The following is a 23,991-nucleotide window of genomic DNA, read 5'->3' on the forward strand; positions in this document are numbered from 1 at the left end:
TAATTATACCTAGTTTTCATTAAAGTAATCAAAAATTGGGGTGAGATAACTGCCTTTTTTTCTTCCTGGCTCTTTTACTAATTGCATTGTGGGTTGGCTCTCAGTAAAGAGTTGAAAACTATAGCCGTTTTTCTTCGTCTTTATATAATAATCAACTATATATAATAAGTAAATTATTACTATAGAGTGAATAAATATATAATGTAATGCCGAATAAGTCCAAAGTTGAGTAATATTGAACCATTTGGCTGATTATTATAATTATTATATTAGTATACGCCTAATTAGATAACAGGAATGTAAGAGGTGAAACCCATCACATCCTGGAAAGCAGTGATAAACCAGAACTGGTGAGCTATCAAATGTGCTTCCTATTGTTGATCCGCATGAAACCCAAGACAGCATAACCCAGGACGAAGAGGGGACAGCCAGTAAGAGTTATGTAAATGAGCCCTATCGATATTAAGCTCTTGCTACAAAGCAAGCGATACCTCCTGGGAAGTGATATGGCCCCGGCTTGTGGAAAGTAGGTCCTCCTTTTCCCATAGCTTTCTTCTAACTTGCCTTCAGTGTCTTCCTCAGCGCAAGGTAATACGCCTCCGCGGGGAAAGATAACGAAAGTCCTTTCATTAACCACCACTGCTGCGCTCACCTTATTTCAAACATTTTTTTTATGAGGAAAATGAAAAGGCGAAGAATTTTTTGTTATGGAAAGAGAAGATTGAAAAAAAAAAAAGTGGTCTACGAACATTATGAAATAAAATAAAATTGACTTGATGGAATGTGCGAAAGAAAGCGATATACAGATTCAATGGTAAGTATGAAAATATTCAAAGTTTTACAAATAGTACATAATATTAAATTCGATGATTCATTACACGTGATGTAGCTAATACAAACCGACATAAACGAAATAATACGATTAAGCAAGGCAGCTTTATATAAATGAAATTACAATTTTTGGCAAATTTACATCAGACGTATTCATAGTATTGAGTAAAAAAAAAAAAAACTCATTTTCAATTTAGTGAGGACGAGAAAGTATTTTACTAGAATCTATTATCGTTTTAAGAAAACTAAATACATTTTTGAACTTCTTCGGAGGTAATATTTTTTTTCAAATAGAAATGAAATATCAAATCAAAGGCTGAAGGAAAAATAAATAATTATAGGTTAGTTAGAAAATAACAAGTTGACATTTAAGTTAATGGTTTGCCAAGCACTAGTTAAAACGATTGCTGACAACATGCAACCAACTAGTCAATAAGACTGCGTAAACCTAGCGGGATCTGAACTTGGCCGAGCAATTGCTAGGAAATAATTCACTGGGTCTAATGCCGAGTTTCACTTCTCCTATGGAAAAATAACGATGTTAGTAATTGAATATATTATCGTTCTTTATGAGTGTTAAAAGTTAAAATTAAAAAAAAAAAAAAATACTCAAACGTTGACACCCTATCTAAAGTATATATAAGGTACACCTTTTTTGAATTAAATATATATATGGTAAAGAGAGATTAGTAATCGATCTCTTGGACCTAAAAAATTCGTAATCGGTCTCTAAAAGTCAGTTCTTTTCAACCTCTGTACATTAGTACCTTTTGGTAAGAGCCTGTACCAATCGCTGTCGCGCTACGCTTGTACACTAAGGTCATGACATACACTTAAGGGTGATAGTTCTTTACTTTAGGATATAAGCTGGAGAAAGAGAGCCAGTCCTCGGGCTTAGTCTGAATTGTGTTGATTGTACTAACGGAATGCTTTATTTAATTCAAATTTCAATTAAAAAAAAAATAATAATATTTTCCTTCAGTAGATAATCGAATTAGATTTTAACTATTAAATAAAACACAGTTTTGTAGATATATTTGAATAAAATATCGATTTGTATGAACATAAAGAAATAAAAACATGCAGGCCAAAATACCAAGCACTCCTACCACGAATCAGTGTAAAACTGGACTCGAGGGGATACCAAAATTGTCTTAAGCGGTCATTGGTACAAACGATAGTATCAACTATAAAGAAACAGAAAAAAAAAAAACAAATTAAATTGGATAATTCATGTTTTAACATACAAGCGATTAGTGGTTTCCCCAAAATCTTTATTTCCCTGTTACAATAAAGTTCTGAATGTTATTTTCTTTAATAGAGGTTTTCATGATATTTAATTTAACATGTTAAATTGTAAAACTCATGTTAAATGGAGAAAATTTTACAATGTTCAAACGATATAACATATAACATGGTTGCGAATCTGTTACTAGGTCTGATAAATGGAGAATGACGTCACGCCACAGACCAGATGAGCTCGACACCATTTTTCTTTTGTTGTCGGGTGAGGTTACTTGCTTGTAGATTGTGTTTTGATTGTTTTAGTATTGTTTTGGATGTTTTTAAAACTAATAAAGCAATGGATGAAAATAATAATAATGATGTGATGACAGTTTATAATTAACTCATCTCGAGTCTTCCCCCCAAGTTAGATCAAAAAGACACTCAGTAGCCAAACTTTCACACAACTTCCACTTTAGGTATGTTGTAATAAATTACTTTAATAAGAGTACTTTTAGAAGTTTTAGAAAGAAATGTTATGAAATGAGCTTAGAAAATCCGCTAGGAACTCTTATGCATTTACAATTTAACATGACTTTAAATAGGGCTGCTCACAATCCTATAATTATAACACTTAACATGGTAAAACATTTTAAATTTAACACAACATCATGAATACCCCTAATAAAATAACACTGAATTTCTCAGATTTTTTTGACTCAGATCTTGACCCATCACTTTCAGAAATTTCATCGTATTACAGAATAATGAATTAGTTTCCCAAACGAACTTATTACGTAGTATAAGTATTAAAATAAACTAATATTCAATAATTTTTAAAATATGTAATTTTTAAAAATGAAGAATTTGCTCAAAAGTTAATATATCCACATTTCGAGGTTTAGTTATTAAAAAGTAAAATCTGTACCGTCAGGGGTTCAGTACCTTGTAAGGAAATACTGGTACTAGAACAACGGTTGTGCAAGAAGGTGATTTGGTCAGAATCTCACTGGAACGCCAGATTTTTACCCAATTAATGGTACCAAATTTATGAGGCTAGACACCAGGAGGGCTCCAGAACCCACAAGGTTGACTCATGGCTACAATGTAACAAAAAACAATTTTCTGCCTAGCCGGATTCGAACCCGGGTTTCCACCGCGCTCCCAAGGTTTCTTTATTAGCAAATTAAAATTCTATATTTTAAAACTCAAATTTTCTCTCGTCAAATCGGTGTTACAAACTAATATTTTCAATACAAAGTTAACTAATCTACATCAGACGCCCACAAAATAATTACTTAATAGTCAGCCTTCCAAAAGTGGATATAAAGTTTTTATAGAAAACTCAAATAATTATTTATATTAACTTTCCAATATTTCTGAAGTGAAACTTCTTCAGTTGTAGTGTAACTTTTTCACGTTCAAGAACAAACCATGAAAAGGAGAGTCATGAAAAAAGTGACGTTTTTGACGGCCGCGAAGAGAGAAATTATCAGAGGAATCTCAACGAAATTAGACCCATTTAAAGTATTGACTCGCTTTAGAAATGGATTTGAATGAAAGATAGCCTGTGTTCGGTTGTGAAACAGTTTTCGTGAGATGTATTCGGAGCTGAATTTAAGTTTTTATAGAATGTAGATTGTTCCTTCTATAGGTTATAATCTTTATACTTTAGCAATAACAATGGTTGAGGAAAAAGCATCAAACCGGCTATATACAAAGGGTTTTTATATACTTATGTACACTACATAAAATCGATATATTCATACTATAATAGTTATTTTTTTGTATTCTATTTAAATGAGAAATATTACTAAAAGCTGCCATAATCAAGGGCAATGGTTATTCTAATTGTTAAAACAATATTAAGGCCATTACTGGCGTACGGTTGTGAAGTGTGGTGTGTAGCACTATGTACGAAAAATAAAAATGCTCTTATGCGCCCTTGGCGAATTTGAAAATCTGCGCTCTCCAATACCGAGAGGTCATGAACTTTTTTTTAGAATTTCTGTAAAATTATTGTTTTACTATAAAAACACTGTTGTTATCAATGAAAACGTAAACCTCAATTTGAAAATGGTTTATTTTAAAAATGAAATAGTTCCATGGTTAATTTTGCGCATTGCGGTCCTGATTATAGTTGATACCCCTTGGTTCATAATAAATAGTCAATTCCATAGGGAACTAAAATTTGACACAATAGATGAATCCATCAAAAAAAGTTTTACAAAATTCTGTTCTCAGTTTCCAGCAGTTACAGGTGTGGCTTGCAACGTAGGAAATCCAACTTCATCTAGAAGACTGAAGCCCAGAAAACTACAAGACATTCGCCTAACTATGTAATATTTATTTTTATTGTTATTATTTATTTATTTTCGTTATTTTTTCCATGTTATTCTTTCAGTGTATAAGTCAGTTATTCATTTTATTAACTCCACCAATATTAGAGTTTTAGTTAGTTATATATTTTTTTTGTTATTCTTTTCATTCTTCAATTTCATATTGTTTAATAATTTATTTTTATTAATTAAAATTCTCCAATAATTATAACACTGTAAATCTTTAAGGGTGTCTTTTTTGAACGAGACTAAACCCATTATCAATTTTTAAAGACAAATCTAATTGTTATGATAGTCTCGTAAGACCCACATGGCCGATCTGGAATTTTAAAAATTATCATGAGTATTAGACCTATGAAGTGTTCATTCATACTATACATACAGGACAAAATAATGAAGGGAACAATAATAAGAAATAAAATAGAAAGATAATAACAAAGAAATATCATAGCTGTATAAATAAATAAAGCAATATTAAACCAAACTAATTAAATAATAGCTAAACTCGAGGTAAATAAAATAATTCCATCTCAACACGCATTTACGCACCTATGCGTTATATAATAGTAAATATATAAATTTCACTTTATAACGTTGTTACTTACACAAACGAATGCTAAGAAATTAGAATTTTAACCATAACAATATTTTTATGAGCATGCACTCACTACCTTTATATGATAAAGGTCTATATTTAAATACTAAAAATAAAAGGGGAAGCCCTAACTCCATCTATTTTTTACTATTTATTTTTTGTAATATCTTTTTTTTCCATTTGTCACCCTAGGGAACTTCGTTTGAATAATGAAGGTGCCGAGATATCCTACCTGCTCCTGCTAAGTGCCTTCCTAGGTGGCTAGGTAGTAGGTATCACGAGGTAGCATATCGTATGGGATTAGTTCACTATGGATATTAGGAATCATAGTGTTTAATTTTGAAGTCATAAAAAAAAAAAAAAATATTGAATTACTCCAATTAAAAACAGTCCTGTCAGTTATATAAAATTGAAAGAAACAATTATTTAGTTAAGGGTGAAATGAACGCTTGAAGTGGTGCTGCTCAATCGTAAAACACGAAAGAAACAAAATTAATTATATCTGGAAAAAGTGGGGCACGTCTTACTGCCTTGTAAAACAAAATGGATATATATATATATTCTAGGGGAATGGGTAGCTCATTAGTAAGGCAATTTACTACTAGCTCCAAGGACCCACATTTGAATCCCGCTGTGGCAGATAATTGTAATCTGTTACTGATGACTGCTTAATCAGCCCTGTGGGTTTGGGACTCAACGGAGTCTACCCAACCTCATAAAGTGGGCACCCTTAATTGGGTAAAAATCTGGCTGTCGAGCGTGATTCTGACCAATCCACCTCCTTGCACAATCGTCGGTTTAGTACAGTACTTCCCTATAAAGTACTGCACCCCTGACCCTTCATGGGTTACAGTGGTACATATTTAATTTAATATATATTCTACTTTATTTTTTTTTTTTTTATTTCACTTCCTAATTATCAATACCAAATTAGTGTATATTGATATTCTAATATAATAACCCATTTTTAAAAAAACTCTTAGATATTAATGTATAAACTCAATTAGAATAATTAAGCAATCAAAATTTTCTCAAAATAATAAAATGATATAATTAAATGTACTTCGGCTAGCAAGATTAATTTACAAATATTATTTTATTATTAAAATAAGAAAAATACTTTTGTAAAAAACTAAATAAAAATTAAAACTGAAATATAATGTAGCAACAAGATGATTTAACTTTAGACATTTTCTTACAAGAACCATTTGGAAATATTATTGCTAGAAGGAATACATAAATCTACATTAAGCACATTTCGATTATAGGCTTTAGACCTGCACCATGGAAAAGGTAGGTATAAATCAGATTTATGCTTTCAGTCACTTTTTTATGGTCCACTTAGAGCCCATTAACATAAATTATCATAATTAGGATACATTAAGTATTACTCAGTTTAACGATAGTTACAAAAAAACATAACAAATAAAGTTTTCAGTTCAGGAGAAAGAAGGTAAAAGTAGTCCTTTATTTTCAGTAAAAATGTCTATTCCCTATATTTAGAATAAAAAACAGATCAAATAAACTCTAACAATATGAAAAATCTGTCCAATTCCATCACAAACGATCAATCAATTCGATTAAGTAACATTTTCTTGGACAGTGACAACTATCAGAGCATGAAGAGGCACCAATACTGAAGACCATTGGCCACAGGTATTGCACGGTGCCCCTTTTCATCTAAAATACCGGACCATTCAGTTTAATTTGTTCAATCCTTCGGAGGTACTAAATCGTCCAAAGAGGCTTGAATGCCGGGATTGGTAAATTTGTTTCTTTTCACTGAACCCTGCAATAGTACTCAAGTGTAATATCAAAAAGGATTTATAGTTGAAGTTAAAAACGTTTGTTTTGAATGTTTATAACAGGTAAATACAGATGTAGTAAAAAAAACAAAAAATAAACTTATTTTTGTGCATAAAAATTAAGCATGCATAAATAATGAAACAATTATGTTTTATTTCTTTAATTCTTAAAACATACAGCAATATTTAATATAAATATACAATAAGTAGATGATGTGGTAAAATATAATGACATGAGAGATTTGTGAAGAGACCACCCATTGATAGCAATCCAATAACAGAGCTACATTAGAAGGTCTCGACGTTGTTTCTTTTCAGGCAACTCGGAGGATTATTTGGAATAGACGAGGAAGAAAGGTTAGAAAGTGGGTTTGGTTGGTCACTAGAGGATTGATATATGGTTAGATCGACTGCATGTGGAACATTAATGTCTTAATGGATTAATTTATTTGTGACAAAGTAAGGAGCATTGAGAATTTCACAAAGGATTTTGGATTGTAAGGGTCGGATACTAGAGGAATGTAATGGTTTTAGTGGAGCCTCAAAACTCAACTCCGTGATTCCAAATAGGCCACATTATAGCCATGTAAATCAGTATTCTGTAATCGATTGTAAGTTTGGCCGTTTGTCTAGTAAGTGTCGTAACAGTAGGAATTGATGAGCAGTTTCCAGTCTTTTTGTCTTATAGAAAGATTCCAAGTTAGTCGTTAGTCCAAATTTAGTCCAAGATGGCGGATCTGTTCGGCAGAGATATTGAAAATTGAAATTGAGTTATTTAATAAATGCGTATAGGTATACCACCTTGGGCAGATTTACTTATTTTAATTTGAATTTGAATTGATATTTGAAAATATTTTAGTTATCAGAGGGCCCAGCGTGTTACTTGCATTGCCACTTGAGATCTGAATTGGAATACCTACTCAAGACACTTGTGATAAGTTATTGGATAATGGGGATGTTCAATCCAATTGCTGTTAAGACCTCTTACTGTTTTTTCTGCCACTCGACTAAATAAATAGTTATTTATAATTTAGCTCAGGATTATAACTTTTCTTTTTTTGGATGTAACGTATATTATGATCGAGATAATGCTTGACTTTCTTTTACAAAATGAGAAGTAGTATTTTACTTTTGAATTTATAGATTCGATTATTTCACTTCTGCTCTGTTACTCAGATCCTCAACATTCGGAAATAAAGTATCTCAAATTTCAACTCTCTCCACCACAATCTCTGACGAATATTACCTCGTACCTCGTAAGGGATTGGAGTCCAATTCAAATCTAATGATATGGGCGTAATAATAGAGCAGAGGTACTGTAAGTTGCTTCCAACGCGTTGGTTCTGAAGATACATAGATAGGGCGTAACCGAAAGTGAAAACATGGTGACTACAAGAGATAGGAAGAAGGCAATTAGAGGCTTAGGATCAAATCCCACTTTCTTCATTTCAAAGCCTGATGCCAGTAAAGTGCGGCTAATGTCCTTTCACAATTTCACGCAGTTCTCCCAACGCTGTATCACCTAATGATCAGAAAATGCTTTACATTCTGGAAATAAGCCAGCTGGGCATAAGGTGTTACCTCACATCAATTTTCTTCTTTCGTTTTCCCTGGAATAACTTTATTTTCATCTGTACAAATATTTTTTTTAAATTTCACAAATGTGATTAGGGGTGGTTATCCTTATTATATCCTTATCTTATCCTTCTTAAAATAATATCAACAAGCTTTAGAAATCAAAAGTGATATTCTACAGTTAAAATATATTAATACAACAGACATAGTATAAAAGAATCAAGGTACAATGGAAAATTACATTAGAATGTAATGCATCTAAGGCCAAAAAAAGATACTCATCTTAAAAGGTATGGAATGAATTATGAAAATGTAACCAATGTCTGCCGTTTCAAAACCGCAACTTTAAAAAATAAGACCCAATAGGATTTATAAAAAGTAAATATAATAACAACAATAATCCGAACAATCCCAATCTTCTTTTCTAAAACATATTGTATGTCCAACGTTTCGGCCAATCCGGATATCATTAGGGACAATCTTAATTTTAGTATCATATTCTCATATTGATTAATAAAAATTTTGAGTCCATAATGCCCAAGTCAATCCAACAGAGTCAAAATAAACCTATATTGTCACTATAATACTTAATTATGAATTTTATCCTTCACAATTATTGTATTTAACTATCATTAACCTATATGAACACTATTATATAATAATCCAATAAGTTATCTTGTCTATGTTAAATTAACTTACGCATAATAGTCGGCAAAGTTTTATGTTGCAATGCGAAAAATTAAGATTGGCCTTGATGATGGCCGAATCGGCCGAAACGTTGGACATGTAATTATGTTTTAATAAAGAAAGTTAAGACTATTTGGATAATTTTTGTTAAAATTATTAATAAAATTATTTGGATAGGCTGAAAGCTTATATCTTCCGAAACATTTGAAGTTAGTAAAAGGATCAAACACCAACAGAAAAGACAGGAAACTGCTTCGATTCCGACTAGTAAAATATTTACTAGAAAAACGGTCTAAACTTCTAATCTATTACAAAAGACTGATCTACATGACTATAATAAGGCCTATCTAGACAAACTGAGTTGAGCTTTGGGGCTCCACTAAACCATCGAATTCCTCCCGAATCCAATTATAACAATCCAAAATCCTTCGTAAAATCCTTAATGCTCCTTACTTTGTCACAAATCAAGTCACCCATCACGACCTCAAGGTCCCATATGTAGCTAATATGGCCAGAACCAGATACCAATCCTTCCATGATAAACTTCTCAACCGCCCAAACCCACTTGTTTCTAACCAGGCTTCTCCTTCATCACCAAGTAATTATCCTATGCGTCTGAAAAGAAGATGGCCTCGAGATCTCCACTAGATATGTCATTGGAGTTCTATCAATAGGTAGATTCTCCACATGTTTGTACCGTGTCATTATATCACCTACAGCAAATTTACTTGTATGTATTTGTATACAGTTGTAAATAATAATAAATAAATAACACCAACAGAGTGTGAACAAATAAAATCAATATTGAGTTTTGAAAATGTTGGGCTTAGGCTATTTTTACGCTAATAGCCCCAATTAAAAGCTTAAAACAAAAAATGGCTGAAGACGCCAAAAAACGCTAAGAGCCCTACTGATTTCTACCTACCTAATCCCGTCAAACCCCAAACAGATAAGATCGGATTGAACGACCGACACCACTGACTATTCAACCTCCGATTGCCTTCCAGTTGTTGAGATCTTATATAAAATTGTTCACACATAAAACTTTTAATTATAACGTTATAAAGTCACAACGTAACGTAACCAACATCTGCTAGAAAAATATCTCATAAATTTCTAAGAATAAATATTATTGTTTGGATATATTAATTCGTATACCTCATGTTATCACTTATCACGAAAAATCGTTTGAAACAAGAAAAAATAATGTGGGTAAAAAATTGCAAGACAAAGTAGCAGTATATAATATACATAACTGTACCACTACTAGCAGTATGTGCTATGACAGCGCTGTACTATACCTTGGTAACTGTGTCTGATTCCCGCACGTTCTTCTAGTCCGGGATACAGTTTCAAGATAGGATACGTTGTAGTGCAAGATCAGTCGAAGCTGAAGGTACGAGGACACACTGCCTTAGAAATGATCCTCCATCAAATAGAAATGATGATTCTATTTATTGTTCTGGTATTATTATTAGTAGTATTCTAGTGAGTTCTGCAAGCGGTACATAAAACGTCAATGAATATCGTTTCTATTCCGATCTAATAGTTTGGTAATTAGGCACCAACTCAAAATACAAATTAAAGCCTTATAATATTTTTTGGAGACTATTAAACATTTTTCAAAAATAATAATTAATAAATAAATTTCAAGAATCAACATTTGAAATAATAATAATAGGTAGCAAACTACTACAATGTAATAGCGGTCGTTTCTCAACGAAAACTATTGCTGACGACTGTAAAAAAAACTAATATGAATATCTAGAAGGAGCAGTGGCCGAAGGTGATATCTTAACAACCTCGAGTCAAAAGCGACGCCGGTTCAAATCCGGCCTGGACAGATTAAAATGTATTTAATGGCGGATTATACACAACGAATCTCGACCTTTTTGCTCTGGCTGGAATAGGTCGGTTACATGTATGATAGTCTAAAATCTTTCTGGCCTAGTTGGAGAACATAAGAACATTAAACCAAAAAAACAAAAAAAACCAATAAAATGGCGGTTCATAATATCACTAAACAATAAGGGAAACCTCCACGACAGAATACTTCGAATCGAATTATTTCTTTACTTACAGTTTCAATTCAAATTTTTAAATTCTTGTTCCAAAGAACTTCATATTCTATTTTCATTATTATTATCAGAATTTCATATCATATCCAACTTTCCTTCATATTCTAGGGCTTGCCCAATGTTTTGTGGTTATAATCTGTACATAATAACTTAGTTTGCGTTTTTGCTTTATAAGCTATTCAGTTATCCAGTCTGGATAGACCTGATTCTAAACCTAATTCGAAAAGAAAAAGAACTTAAGTAAATGTTATTCTAACGCAGTATTTGTAGCCTGAGGTGTAAACTGGTATGTATGCAACTATCCTTATTCCATTGCTAATAATTTTTTTTTTTTTAATTTACTTAATGTAATTTACAACTGTATAATACAATAAGTAAATATGTTGTATGTTCCATACACACTTGAAAATCTAGGGAAGTAACCACCCATCGGTGGTACTTCAAACATTAATTTAAATTAGAAGGTCCCGTGACCATCTTCTTTTCAGATGCCTCGGAGAATTATCAGGGAATATTAAGGATGAAAGATTAAGAATTAATGGGTTAGGATGGTTAAGGAGTTTGGAAGAAAGGGATGTTTAGGTCTTTGTGAATGCGTTTATTTGTAACGTAATAAGGAGCATCAAGGATTTTACATAGGATTTTGGATTGTAAGGATTGAGCAAATAATTTAACGAAATTGATAATCCTTTTGTTAAAGCTTTGCGAAAAACTATAGCCCTACAAATTTGCCAAAATTATGATAATCAAGAAAGCACACACAATACCGTTTTCTCGATATTTTAACTGTACATACAGTGAGTACTATGATCAGTGCGAAAAGGAAATTTATCAAAGCATTTTCTCACATATTTAAATAGACAAAACAAATAAACAATGACACTTTCAGATACACTAGTTATATAGTGTTTTTCCTTAATCTTGGATTACCAATCCAAATCTGTCCTTGGCTGGTGGCATTATCAATATTAAAAATGTTTCTTGAATGGAGAAGTATAACTTATGTAATCGATATCTCAACTATGACTTTGCATTATTTTTTTCCTTTGTTCATTAACAGTCACGGTTCACGTCCTGTTAAATGCGAAGTGAGTCCTGGACTTTGCTATCAGTCCTATGAGTCAAAGAGGTCAAAAAGATATCCTATCTTACCCGGCCTACATGGAAAAGGGACACAGAGCTAACTCAATACATGTACAGTAAAACTATAAAGAGTACATTATTAACAATGAAAATAGTGAGAGCTCAAGTGAAAAGTTTATAGACAACGGCTATTATTAGAAAATATAATAAGAGAAGTGTAATTACTAGAATCGGAGAAAGTTAATCATAGAATCTTAACATGTTTCAATAGCTTACCCGAATCTCTTTCACAACGAAAATGAAAAAGGATAGGTACTAACCTATTTAAACATAAAGATAATCTAAACCATCAGCCTCTAAACTGTGACCCGTACTCACAACCAATCCGATCTGCCATATTTTTTTTTAATTACATTTAAGTAAATAAGAAATTTCACTAAGCTTTTAAGGTTTAAAAGTAGGTACCATTAATTAGGGAAAAACCTGGTGGTCCAGTTTAATCATAATAGCTTCTTGCACTACCCTTGTTCAAGAAACAGTACTTATTTCATTAACAAGTAATAAAACGTCTGATCCTTCATGGGTTGTAGTGTTTCTGATTTTAAGAAAATATAAAAGCAAATCATAAAATCATTGTTTAAACTTTGAACAACCCTGATGGGGGGCGAAACGTCAGAAAATAAATAGTTGTAAACTATTTTTGTTTCTCTTTTGACCGCAACCCTAACCATCTTCTTATATATAAATTTTTATGTAAAATGTCATTAGAGTGCTACCAGTGGGTAGTTGCACTACACGCCTGTAACACTCCATTTTAACTAAGACCATATTTACTAAATGTATTATGTAATATACAGTTGTAAAGTTCAATAAAGTTATTTAAAAAAAAAATGTTAGTGGGAGTAAATCTCCCTCCCTGCCATCCTCCATAACGAAGAATCTCGTACTAGGTACGATTGTTTTTTGTCCTTAAATAGTATCGTTAAGCGAAATATTTTGATTCTACTGTTAACATTCACCTTATTCGGTTACATCTATTAAAATACTGATTCTATAGTTTTTTGTTTTGTTTTTTGCGGCAATCAGAGTCCATCTAACTTCCAGTTGCGGTACCCTATGCCCGTGTTCATCTTATTAAATTGGAACCAATCGTCTTATGTTCAAAGGCTGTTTAAAACTGAACCAGGTTGTTCTGTCGGATTCCGTTACAATGATAAATTTACTTGTTACATCCAATTATACGTTCAATATAATAAATTTACGAGTATTGTTCTACTTATTTATTTATTTAAATGGAAATGAATTACAAAATTTAAAAAAGAATTAAAAAATTAATTCGGAAAAGCAAAATATAAGATAAGACATACAACACTATGGATCCTTAAGAAACACCTGACGTACTGGGGATTAAATAAATATCATGAGAATTATCAAATAAAATAAAATAAATAAAACAATGGCAGAATAGAGGTTATCAGATAAATTTAACGAATAAGCAGAAAACCTGGCGATAAGACGCGGAGGTTGGCCATATTATTTTCTTGTATAACAGCAAGTCAAGAAACAATTCTTCCACATGAAACTTGCACTGCCAACAACCTATAAAGGGTTGTAGTGTTGAAGTATTTACTTTCATATATCAATGGGTTTAAAAAAAAATCCTAATATGGGTCGATTATGGGTTTCCCCAAAAAAAATTAATTACCCCTCTTTCATCCCCAAACGAAACTAATTCGATAACTAGTGTAATTGGTAGTTCACGGCTTATTACACACAGTCCACGATTCAATAATCTCAACGATTCCAGGTCATAACAAATGGACACGGCTATCCGTATGGAAAACTTTGAAAAATAATTCATTGCTTAAAAATAATAAAAATAAAACTGATTGTCAGATAACATATTTATAATATACTATCGAGATGAACATCACAAAATGGACGTTGCTACTAAAATCATTGTTTGCAACAGTTTTCCAAAAGTAGGGGAAACAAATCATGTTATTTTACCCCAACTTTTGATAACTCTAATGAAAAGTACACATAGCGAATAGTCAGTCAAAACTGATGACTCTGCCAACCAACGTTCGGGAGAGTTAAAAATGACAGCTGTTTCAAAACATTACAAAAATTTTATTTTTCAGTCGGAGCTCCATGCTTCAAACCTACACCTACCTACACCACTAAAATACTTAACAGAATATTATTATTCAAGTGTTCCAAAGATACAGTTTTTCAAAAAGTAACACTTTTTTTCGAAATCACGAAAAATCAACATTTTGGCAAATATCATGGAAATTATTACTGTTACGAACGGATCATACAGATATTTATTAACTTTCAATTGGGGAGTAAAAGTAACTGCTTGCCAGATATTCGAAAAACTGTATCTCGAGCGTCAAGATCTGTAATAGAGTTAGGGTTCGTATTTTAGAAAAATCACTCTAGTTTACATACAGTGTAACCTCCATTATCCAAACTAATTGCTATAGGGAGGTGTTCAGGTTACTGGAAATTTCGGATTGAAGAAAGTATTAAGAAAAATGGTGTAAGCAAATTCAACAATATGAATGTAGATAACTATTTTTATTTATTTAACTTTTTCTTCATATGATTTTGGAAATTTGACCATATAATTTTTTTTTTTTTTTAAGGGGACCTTTTTTGTTTTTTTAACGCCAGAGTGTTCGGAGCAGCAAAGTTCAGATTACCGTGATTACACTATTATCTGTAATAATAATTAAACATGTTTTTAGAGCTATAGGTACTCTTAAGGATATAGAATATTAAATGAAATTTCTTAGATTTTTCTCAAATAAAATTAACTTCAACGCACAGCATTTCGATATTTACAGTTTAATGGTATCCCCTGTAGAGTCTAAAAATTAACATTCTTTAACAGAAAATAATGCTAGATTTTTTTTTTAACTTCAAAGAAATCAAAAAACATGAATGAATGAAAATGAATTGTACGTAACTTATGGATTTTTTTTTAATGGGATGCACAGTCATCAATTTTGACTCTTAACTGTATGTTGTCTTAATAACAGAATAAAAAATTGGGAGAAATAACTTTTTCCCTCAGTTTGGTTTCTAGGATATAGCTCTCAAATTTACTAATGATAGTTATATTATTTAAGAAAAACAAGTTGTGAGGGTTAGTATCTGATCGGAGAAGCTGTAAGTACTTAAGCTGAAACAATAGTGTACTTCATCAAACCATATTAAACTATTGAATTTAAGGGTTATTAAGTAGCACTGGCTACAGAACAATACTTATGATGTTAATGAAAAACATGGAATAAGTAATTTATTTAAAATTCAATTACTGATGCTTTTAAGAATTCGAAACTGACGGCATTAAAATATGGACTAGTGCAAGGAAGACATTTGAGTGTAAAGACTTAATTGGATTGATTGTGTTTATCGACAACAAACCCAAAGCGGACAAGTAAACGTTCCATATGTTGATCGAAACATTTTCTTGAAAGATATAGTGAAGAACATGTCGTAGAAACGAAATTAAGAAACGAAATTAATTAGGATTATAGTACAAGTCAAATTGTTTACATTGAAAGTTCATCTGTTAGTTCTAGAAGACCAACTTGTACTGGAGTATCATGTTTCAATAAAAAAAAGGGGGTTGCACTCATGAAAACAACTTTGAATAGCCGATCGAATTCCTAGCTGATTCAATAGCGAAGGCAAAGGCGGAACAGCTTTCACTGCCGATAAAGGTACAGTTGACGATAAGGCGAGAAACGCGCACTAGGTAGGCGCGATTATATGTAGGTTGGGCGGTGCCCTCCAAGACAATGGCGGCCGAATTTCTGCGCGTTGGTGACCCGCTTTGGTGACCCTAGGACACCAACCGAATACGAGAGAGAAGCAAGTGGATACCGGACATACCGAGGAACACTTTGGGTTAGCAACGTTATAACTGCAATCTGTATAACTGCAGTGTTTTGAGAAATATTTTGCATAGATCCCACTTGTTTATAATTACATATATATACAGCTTCAGTTTCATTTAACATAATTCTTTATATTATTCTTCTAAAAACAATTTTAATATTAGTTAATTGTTTATTTATTCAGTGTTTTCGATGCGCTGATTAGAATTACAAAATAGTAATTCACGAGATACAGAAGCTGATTTCTTGTGGCGAACCCACTCAAGCTTAGTTATTTCTATCTTCAAAAGAATAATGCTAATGCTTATTTTCTAGTTTAAAAAACTGATTAAAAATTTAATCATCCTAAATTGGACTGTTTTTGAAATTACAAAAAAACTGTAACGCTAAAGCCCATGAGGAGTTCAGTGGTTCAGTACTTTGTATGTACGGTATCTCAACAGCACGCAATTTTTTTTATTACTCACTGCCTATTTATTTCTGACATATGGAAGAAAGAGACGGAAGGTTATCTACAGGTAACCAACGTGGAACCGGCACAAAGAAAATTAAACCCCATATGCCGAATTCGAACTGCTGCATTCTATAGCTACTAAGAGCGACGCCTCAACTCCATCGGCTATAAATTGTCACAAGAAGATGATTTGTTGATCATCCGCCAGATTTTTTTCTGAAATTAAATGTGTACACTCTTTATGAAGGCTCGGTGTATCCAAGGAAGGCTCCATAATCCACAGGATTGATTAAGCTAAAGTAATTAATTGTGACAGTAAACACACCGCCTTCCTCAATAAGCTAACCAGTTCCCTTTTTGTACTTATAACATTTAAACAATACACGATTCTCTATTATGCGTTCTATTCAATTGCATATTTTACAATTTGCTTGTACATTTAAAAAGATTTTATACCTAATTTATTAAATGCATATTTTTATTTCAGCAAGGATCACTTTAGGAAAAAATCATTATAGTCTCGAATTTATTATCAATGTTTCAACTTTTGCATTTCTCAATTGAATATCTTGGAACAAGAATGGACAGAATTGTTATTTTGCATAAAATAATCCTTTGTTTCTCTATAAAGCTATTCATGCTATTAGTTCGTCTTGCGCCCATAATTCAAACATATTTATCTGTAATAAAATATGGTATATGAATTATATAAAACATTAAACAAAAATTGTTGAATTTTTCGAAATTTCTACCCATTTATCATTTAGCATATCACTGAGGCCTTCAATTTGTAATAATAATCATTTTACTTGCCCAACCATTCATGTAATTTTCAGCTTGTAATACTCTGTTTTTTCTAATTTTTAACCTAAATAATTTTTCAATAAACAAAAAACTGCCATAACGATACATTAATATTTGAATTAAAAAAAAAAAAAAAAGATAATGAATGTTATGTAACTAGAAATGGCTTCTAAGGGAACGATTCTTCTCTGAAAACAAATACTAAATAAATAAATAAAATTTAGTTCACATATTTGCCAACCCCCAAAATTGACCCAAGATAAATGCCAGTCTGTCTGCGCATGAATCCGCAAGTGACGTGGTGAATCTTATTTTTGCCAAAAATAAATTGATTGTAGGAAGATGGTTCGAGTAGTAGTCAAGAAAGCTACAAAAATAGCAAAAAAATCTTATTAGTAGCCAACTTTATGCCAAACTTTGCAGGGCTGTATTCTAGTACTTTCAGTATAAGTATCCTGGTAGTTTCTCATTTAGCCTTGATGAATCCTAGCAAAGTTGGTTACTAATAAATATTCTACTATGTTTGTACCTTCCTGAACCGCACCATCTTCCTACAATCAATTACATACGATCCAATGACTATTGGACCTTACGAAGTGTCATCCCTTGGAAATATGCTAGTCCTACTTACCACAGAAGGGGATTCCCTCGGGCGTCCAGAAGCCGGAGGGCGAGCAGACCCTCCTGGAAGGGCCCAGAAGCTCGAACCCTCTTTCACAGCTGTAGCTAGCCACCGTCCCCGGCACCAGGCTGCTGTTGGTGAAGTCGACCGCGGAGTGCGCCGGCGCACCGGGGAATCGGCATCCTGCAACAGAAAACATTATTTAAATAATATTTTATTTACAAAACTTTATTGAAAACTTACGCATAAACTATTAACATATAATCAAATATATGTGTCAGAATATACTCTATATGTTAGCCACGAATAAATAACTTTCAGCATCAATAACTACATTTTAGAATAAAACCTTTTCATAAAAAAAAAAGAAGAAATATTCGGCAAATTCTACAATACTAGTGATTATTATATACTATTTTATAATGATTAAATTACTTAACACGTAGGAGAAATTGAATGTTTTTTTTTTTTGTTTTTTTTTACAATGTTATCATAAACAAAAATTTGATTTAGACCACGGAAAGATAAGGAGTCTAAAACAGTCTTACAAATTATCATCGATTCTGTGATTCGTTCTAAGCTGTAACCAGGTTAATTTTATAACTCTAACAAATATCGTTCAAATCACTGCTTTGTAATGTGTAGTAACCATACTGACTGATTCGTTCCAGCGTTTAGCTGCTGTCTACAGAGTCACCTTTATAAAGATCATTTCAAACATTTATTTATTCTATAAAATACTTTTTTTTTACAGAATAATGAATTTTTGATTGATGATAATTGATGTCTTTCGATTAAATTATTTCATCAAAATTTGCCTTATATCCCTTATTTTCATTTTCATTAGTATTTTATGATGTGTAGTTTCGTCGTAAGACTGTGTCATGCTATTGTAATAGACCTAACTTCACGTTTACTAGATGTATTTTTATGTAATAAAGTAATAAATCAGTAATAAGTAAAAAATCTTTATATTATTTTATTTTATTATTAACCCAGTTATTTTATTAAACATATTTCCGTGCTCAAGGTTTAGCAGAAAAAATCATCTCTTATTATTAAATTATTTTTATTTAATTGGTTTTACTTACAACGTGTTTAAATATATACTGCTCTGAATTTGATTAAAATTCCTAGATAAATTTTTATATAATCAGGAATATAAAGATTAATAAGTTAAATTAAAATGTTTACTAAAAAACTGGAAATACAGTTATTAAATATTCCAACAAATTTATAGGTATTTTTTGAAAATAAATTTAAAAATATTTATTGGATTTTATCTATAAGTTGACAGAAAAAATAAGTTTTACACGAGGAAAAAATGTTTGAATTGTCATGGCCGGAATAATTTATGTTTAAGTTGTTTTTAGGCTTTATAAAATGAAGGAATATGTATTTACTGTACATAGAACTTAAGAATGGAATTAAGATTTCAAGTATAGAACATTTTTATATATTTCTGTAATTGCTCCTCAATTTTAAATATGTGTCTTGTTATTTGTTTCTAGTACATAAGGGAGTACTTGCATCTGCGTACATGTATGGATTTATGCATATGAATAAATGTTGGTGTAAATATGTTAAGGAGTTACTTATGAATTAATTCATCATCATATCTTCCTTTTTAGAAATCTAATATTTTTAATTTGGAATAAGAATTTATATTATTTTGGTCACTGATATATTTTATATTACATAAACTTATTTTTATTTTATTGTTTCTGGTTAGATTTGTTCTATTTTACTTGCATATATCTGTTATTCAGAGGGATCTTGCCCCAGGTTAACATCTATTATCTATTTTTATTGGAAAGAAGCGTCACACATCATACAATATTGGTACACACACATGATATACAATAAAATATTTTCCATATACCGGACAGAGTATGGTTATATCGAAATATATAACCCCTAGAGACGGTACACACCTCACCGACTGGGCGAGATGAAAGAGAGAAAGGTAGCGGAGTGGAACAATTTCAATAATTCCATATAGTTAGCCTAACGGAGTTTCCTCCATTACCGGGCCGCTAGTTTCATCACGCCCCCACTTATTTCATTATATCATTACTATCTTGTAAGTATAAGGGCTCTGACACTATTGCCCTTTTTTATAAGACCGGTATTGTCCGCTGGAAGAATGTTTCTAACCGATATTTTTTTATTTTATTGATTTATTGATATTTACAACTGAACATAAAATACATTAATTAAAATTGATAATAAAGAAACTACCCATTGGTAGCACCCTAAAACATTTTTACAATATAAGGTCTCGAAGCCATCTTCTTCTCGGAACGTCCCGGATGATAACCAGGAATGGAAGAGGATGAAAGGTTAGAAACAAGTGTGGTTGGGTGGTCAGTGAGTTTATAATGAAAGGATTGATATCTGGTTCGGGCTAGATCGGTTACATAGGGAACATTGAGGGTCTTTATGGATGATTTTATTTGTGACGAAGTAAGGAGCTTTAAGGATTTTGGATTGTAAGGGTTGGATACGAGAGGAATTCGAAGGTTTAGTGCAGCCCAAAGCTCAACTCCGTATGTCCAGATAGGTCTTATTATTGTCATGTAGATCAGTCTTTTGTAATGAATTCTAACCGATATAGAAGTAAAAAAAAAATGGGATATGCTAGTGAAATAATTTTTAAATATTTTTATCATTAAAAGACCTAACTGTGTTTATTAAATTAAAATTGACTGAGAATAAGAATAATCTAAACAACGGAATATTTCAGTAACTTATTTGTAACGTCACAAGGCTATTTTTTTTCTATGGAAACCTCTGTGTATTAAACACTTACGGGAAAACTAGATCACAAATCAATAATTTTTTTTGTATTCCCAATGGAAGGCATTATAAATTTTAATAAAAGTTATTTATTGATCAAATTAACCTCTGCTTCAGAAGGACGATATAGAAGTCTATTTCTGCTGTGATAAAAAAACTTCCATGCACGAGTATCCTTTATTCTTTTATTCCTTTATTATTATTCAAATTACACAGTTTCTTCTAAAGTTTTTTTTTTTTTATACCATTATTTATTGTAACATTCTTCATCCATTTCTGTTGTCCTATTCCTGAAACTAGCAACAACTTGAGAATAGTCGAATCCCAATTTTGATTCTTAAACTCTTACTTCAACTATTTTTTTTATTTAATACCATTTCGGTCAGGTGGACCCTTACATGGTTAATATGTTACATTTTTTTTTTTCGACAATTGATTATTGAAGGGGGGGGGGGAGAATAGTATCGTACAAAAGACACCCCTAACCCATTTACAATGTTATAAAAAAAAAAATGAGGTAAAATAATAATTCTTAATAAGGGAGAAAAAGGAAAGTTAATCACTAAAACAATGACAATTATAGATTTAATAAAAAAATAATTGACTTTCAATGGGAGAAAAAAAGTTAATTTAAGAAATAGACGAAGAGAAAAAAATAAAGTAAAATTGTCGTAATAACAATCATAGAATAGATATATAAAGAATTTATAACACGATGTCCTGTAGCAGCCTGGGCTTCACTCTAAGATCACGCTCAATCACCAGATTTTTCCCTAATTAAGGGTAGCCACTTTATGTGGCTGAGTGGACCCCAGGAGAGCTTCAGAACCACAGAGTTGACGGCTACAGTGTCACAGAAAATAATTATCTGCCAAAAATTAATATAATATAATTGATTGTTCTAAAATTTTGCTAAAATACTGGAATCACAATAGTCTCAACGTGGCGTATGGCCTTATTAAGTGAAGTAGACATAGAGCCAAAAAAGTTTTACAACGACTTAGTCCAAAAAATCGTTTAGGTCTCTTTTCAAATGCTCTTCGATTTCCACGTTCACCTGATTTAAACATCGATAAGCTCCTCGAAGCGAAAGACTACTTTTTCTTAGTCCAAATTTAGAATACATGAGAACCATTCATTTTTTTTAAATTTAGGAAATGAAAGTTCTAACATTGCCCCATTTCTTAGTCGAAATCTAAAACTTGAGTAAACCATTGCTCAACTAGCTTTTTATGATTGCTTTATAAACGTTTAAATCTTAACGCCAAAACAGTGATCAAGGAACCGTAATAGGAGTTCCTTTCTACCAACAGTATATCCATTGCTTTACCAAATGGTTTCGCATAAACTAGAATGTTTTGTAAAAATCCTCGGATATTAGCCAATCTATTAGTCTTTCAGTACATACTTGCGCTTTTATTGATATGAAAAATCTTATCGAAAAAAAAAGAAATATATATATCAGCAGACCAATGATATAAAATTACAATTTTAATATGCTTAATGAACCAAAATTGTGATCGAAAACCCGAAAAGAAACAGGTAACATATCAATGAAGAAGATATTTACAAATCAGCATGTACATAATTTCAGAATAAGAAAATTCTAAGTCACACCTGTATATCCGATCTACATTCGTATCATTTTCATTAAATGTTTATATATTCGAAACTATCCTTGTGCATAACCAGCTCTGGCCACATCCAACATCAGTAGGTGGCTCAAAGTAGGTGCGTATTGTACCTATTTGAGTATAAAAAGAATCAAAAACCAAGTTAGTGATTATTAACAATCCTCTTTTTTTTTGGCTCTAGTCCTCCATTGAGGACCTATAAATAAATATTGACCAGTCCAGGTGGAAATCGAACCCACACCTTCTGAACCAACCGCTCTGGGACCCTCGCCCCAGCCCGCTCAGCTATCAGATCCTCAACATTCGTCTTTCTTATGCCCCACATCCCTTGTTTTGATTGTAAAAAAAATACTTCATTCACTGATTGTCAATGAAGAATTATGAATAGATTAATGAAAGGGTAAACATGTCAGACACCAGTTGTAAACTAACTGCTTTTATTCATCATCAATTAGGGAAATTATATGCGCGGTGTATAATGAAGCGTTAAGACAGGTGGGTCCACAAAATAAGCTCTTTATTTTTTTTATAGCGTTTCCAATTTAGACTAGTAATCTTTGTAAGAAGCTCTGTATTTGAATTAATTTCTTAATGATTTGTAACTAAGGCAAATGAAGACAGAAATTTTACGGCTTCACGTGAAAATCAATGATCTCTGTCATGGAAAGTCTAAGAAAATTGAGAAAAATTGTTAGGGCCAAATGAGACTTGTTAACAAATTCAATTTTACAATTTGGAAAATAAAATTAAAAATAGCACTTATGTAATCTAAACTAGGATATATTACTGCTGAAAATAAAATGTATTTACAATCTATGACTGTGTAATCACTCTTAAATAAAAACTTGGAGTTTCAAAAAATAAAGTATATTTCCTTATAATATATTAATTATGATAAGAATAATTACTAATAAGACATTACTAATATAAAAGTAATCCAAAAATTGATAATAAAATCCATCTACGGATCCGCCAATACTGCTTTAATTGGATTGCGAGGATTAAAGAGGCGAAGAACTGAGAACAAGTATTCATACTTCATAATCCCTCAATATGGTCCACTGTATTACCTCGATCAATACATTTCTTTTAAGCTAAAAGTAAGCGTGGAACCCGGATAGCTAATTGACACGGAATGCCGAAGAGTATCCATATGTTCACGGTTGGTTTTAGCACATTAAAACAGAACGGGGAAAGAAAATACTGGAGCTAAACAGAGCTACAAAGTGTGCCCGTGAAAGAAGTAAACGAGTTCAGAGTTAATATTCCATGGGGAAGCGAGGAGAAAATGGTGTCTTCCTCTAATTGAGTCCAATATTTTAGGGCGCCAGTTCCTAGAAAGCGACATTTTATTACACTATAATATAAATAAAGGAAAGGTATAACTAATGTCTCTAACTTTTATGCTCAATGTTAATAAATCCATACAATTACCGAAAATTTATTAAAACGTAATACATTTATTGACAGTGTTTTTAAAAATTAAACATAATATTCCGCTAACATTGACAATAATACATAAAATTCGCTTTCTGAAAAATGAGAAT

At 31.7% G+C, this 23,991-nt stretch overlaps 1 protein-coding gene across 2 annotated transcripts in view; it reads right to left on the reverse strand.

Annotated features, from left to right (window-relative positions):
- LOC106681874 (uncharacterized) overlaps positions 1 to 23,991 on the reverse strand; it is a 176,829-nt gene that overhangs the window by 133,395 nt on the left and 19,443 nt on the right. For both annotated transcript variants that reach the window (XR_010844997.1, XM_014422420.3), the window contains exon 2: positions 18,021 to 18,194. Coding sequence is in view for 1 of the 2 variants with exons in the window: in XM_014422420.3 (XP_014277906.1) it covers positions 18,021 to 18,194 (174 nt within the window). In the remaining variant the exon portion in view is untranslated. The remainder of the gene's footprint in view (positions 1 to 18,020; positions 18,195 to 23,991) is intronic.

Source organism: Halyomorpha halys, unplaced genomic scaffold (assembly GCF_000696795.3).
Source record: "Halyomorpha halys isolate HHAL.00 unplaced genomic scaffold, Hhal_1.1 Scaffold372.1, whole genome shotgun sequence".
NCBI lineage: Eukaryota > Metazoa > Arthropoda > Insecta > Hemiptera > Pentatomidae > Halyomorpha > Halyomorpha halys.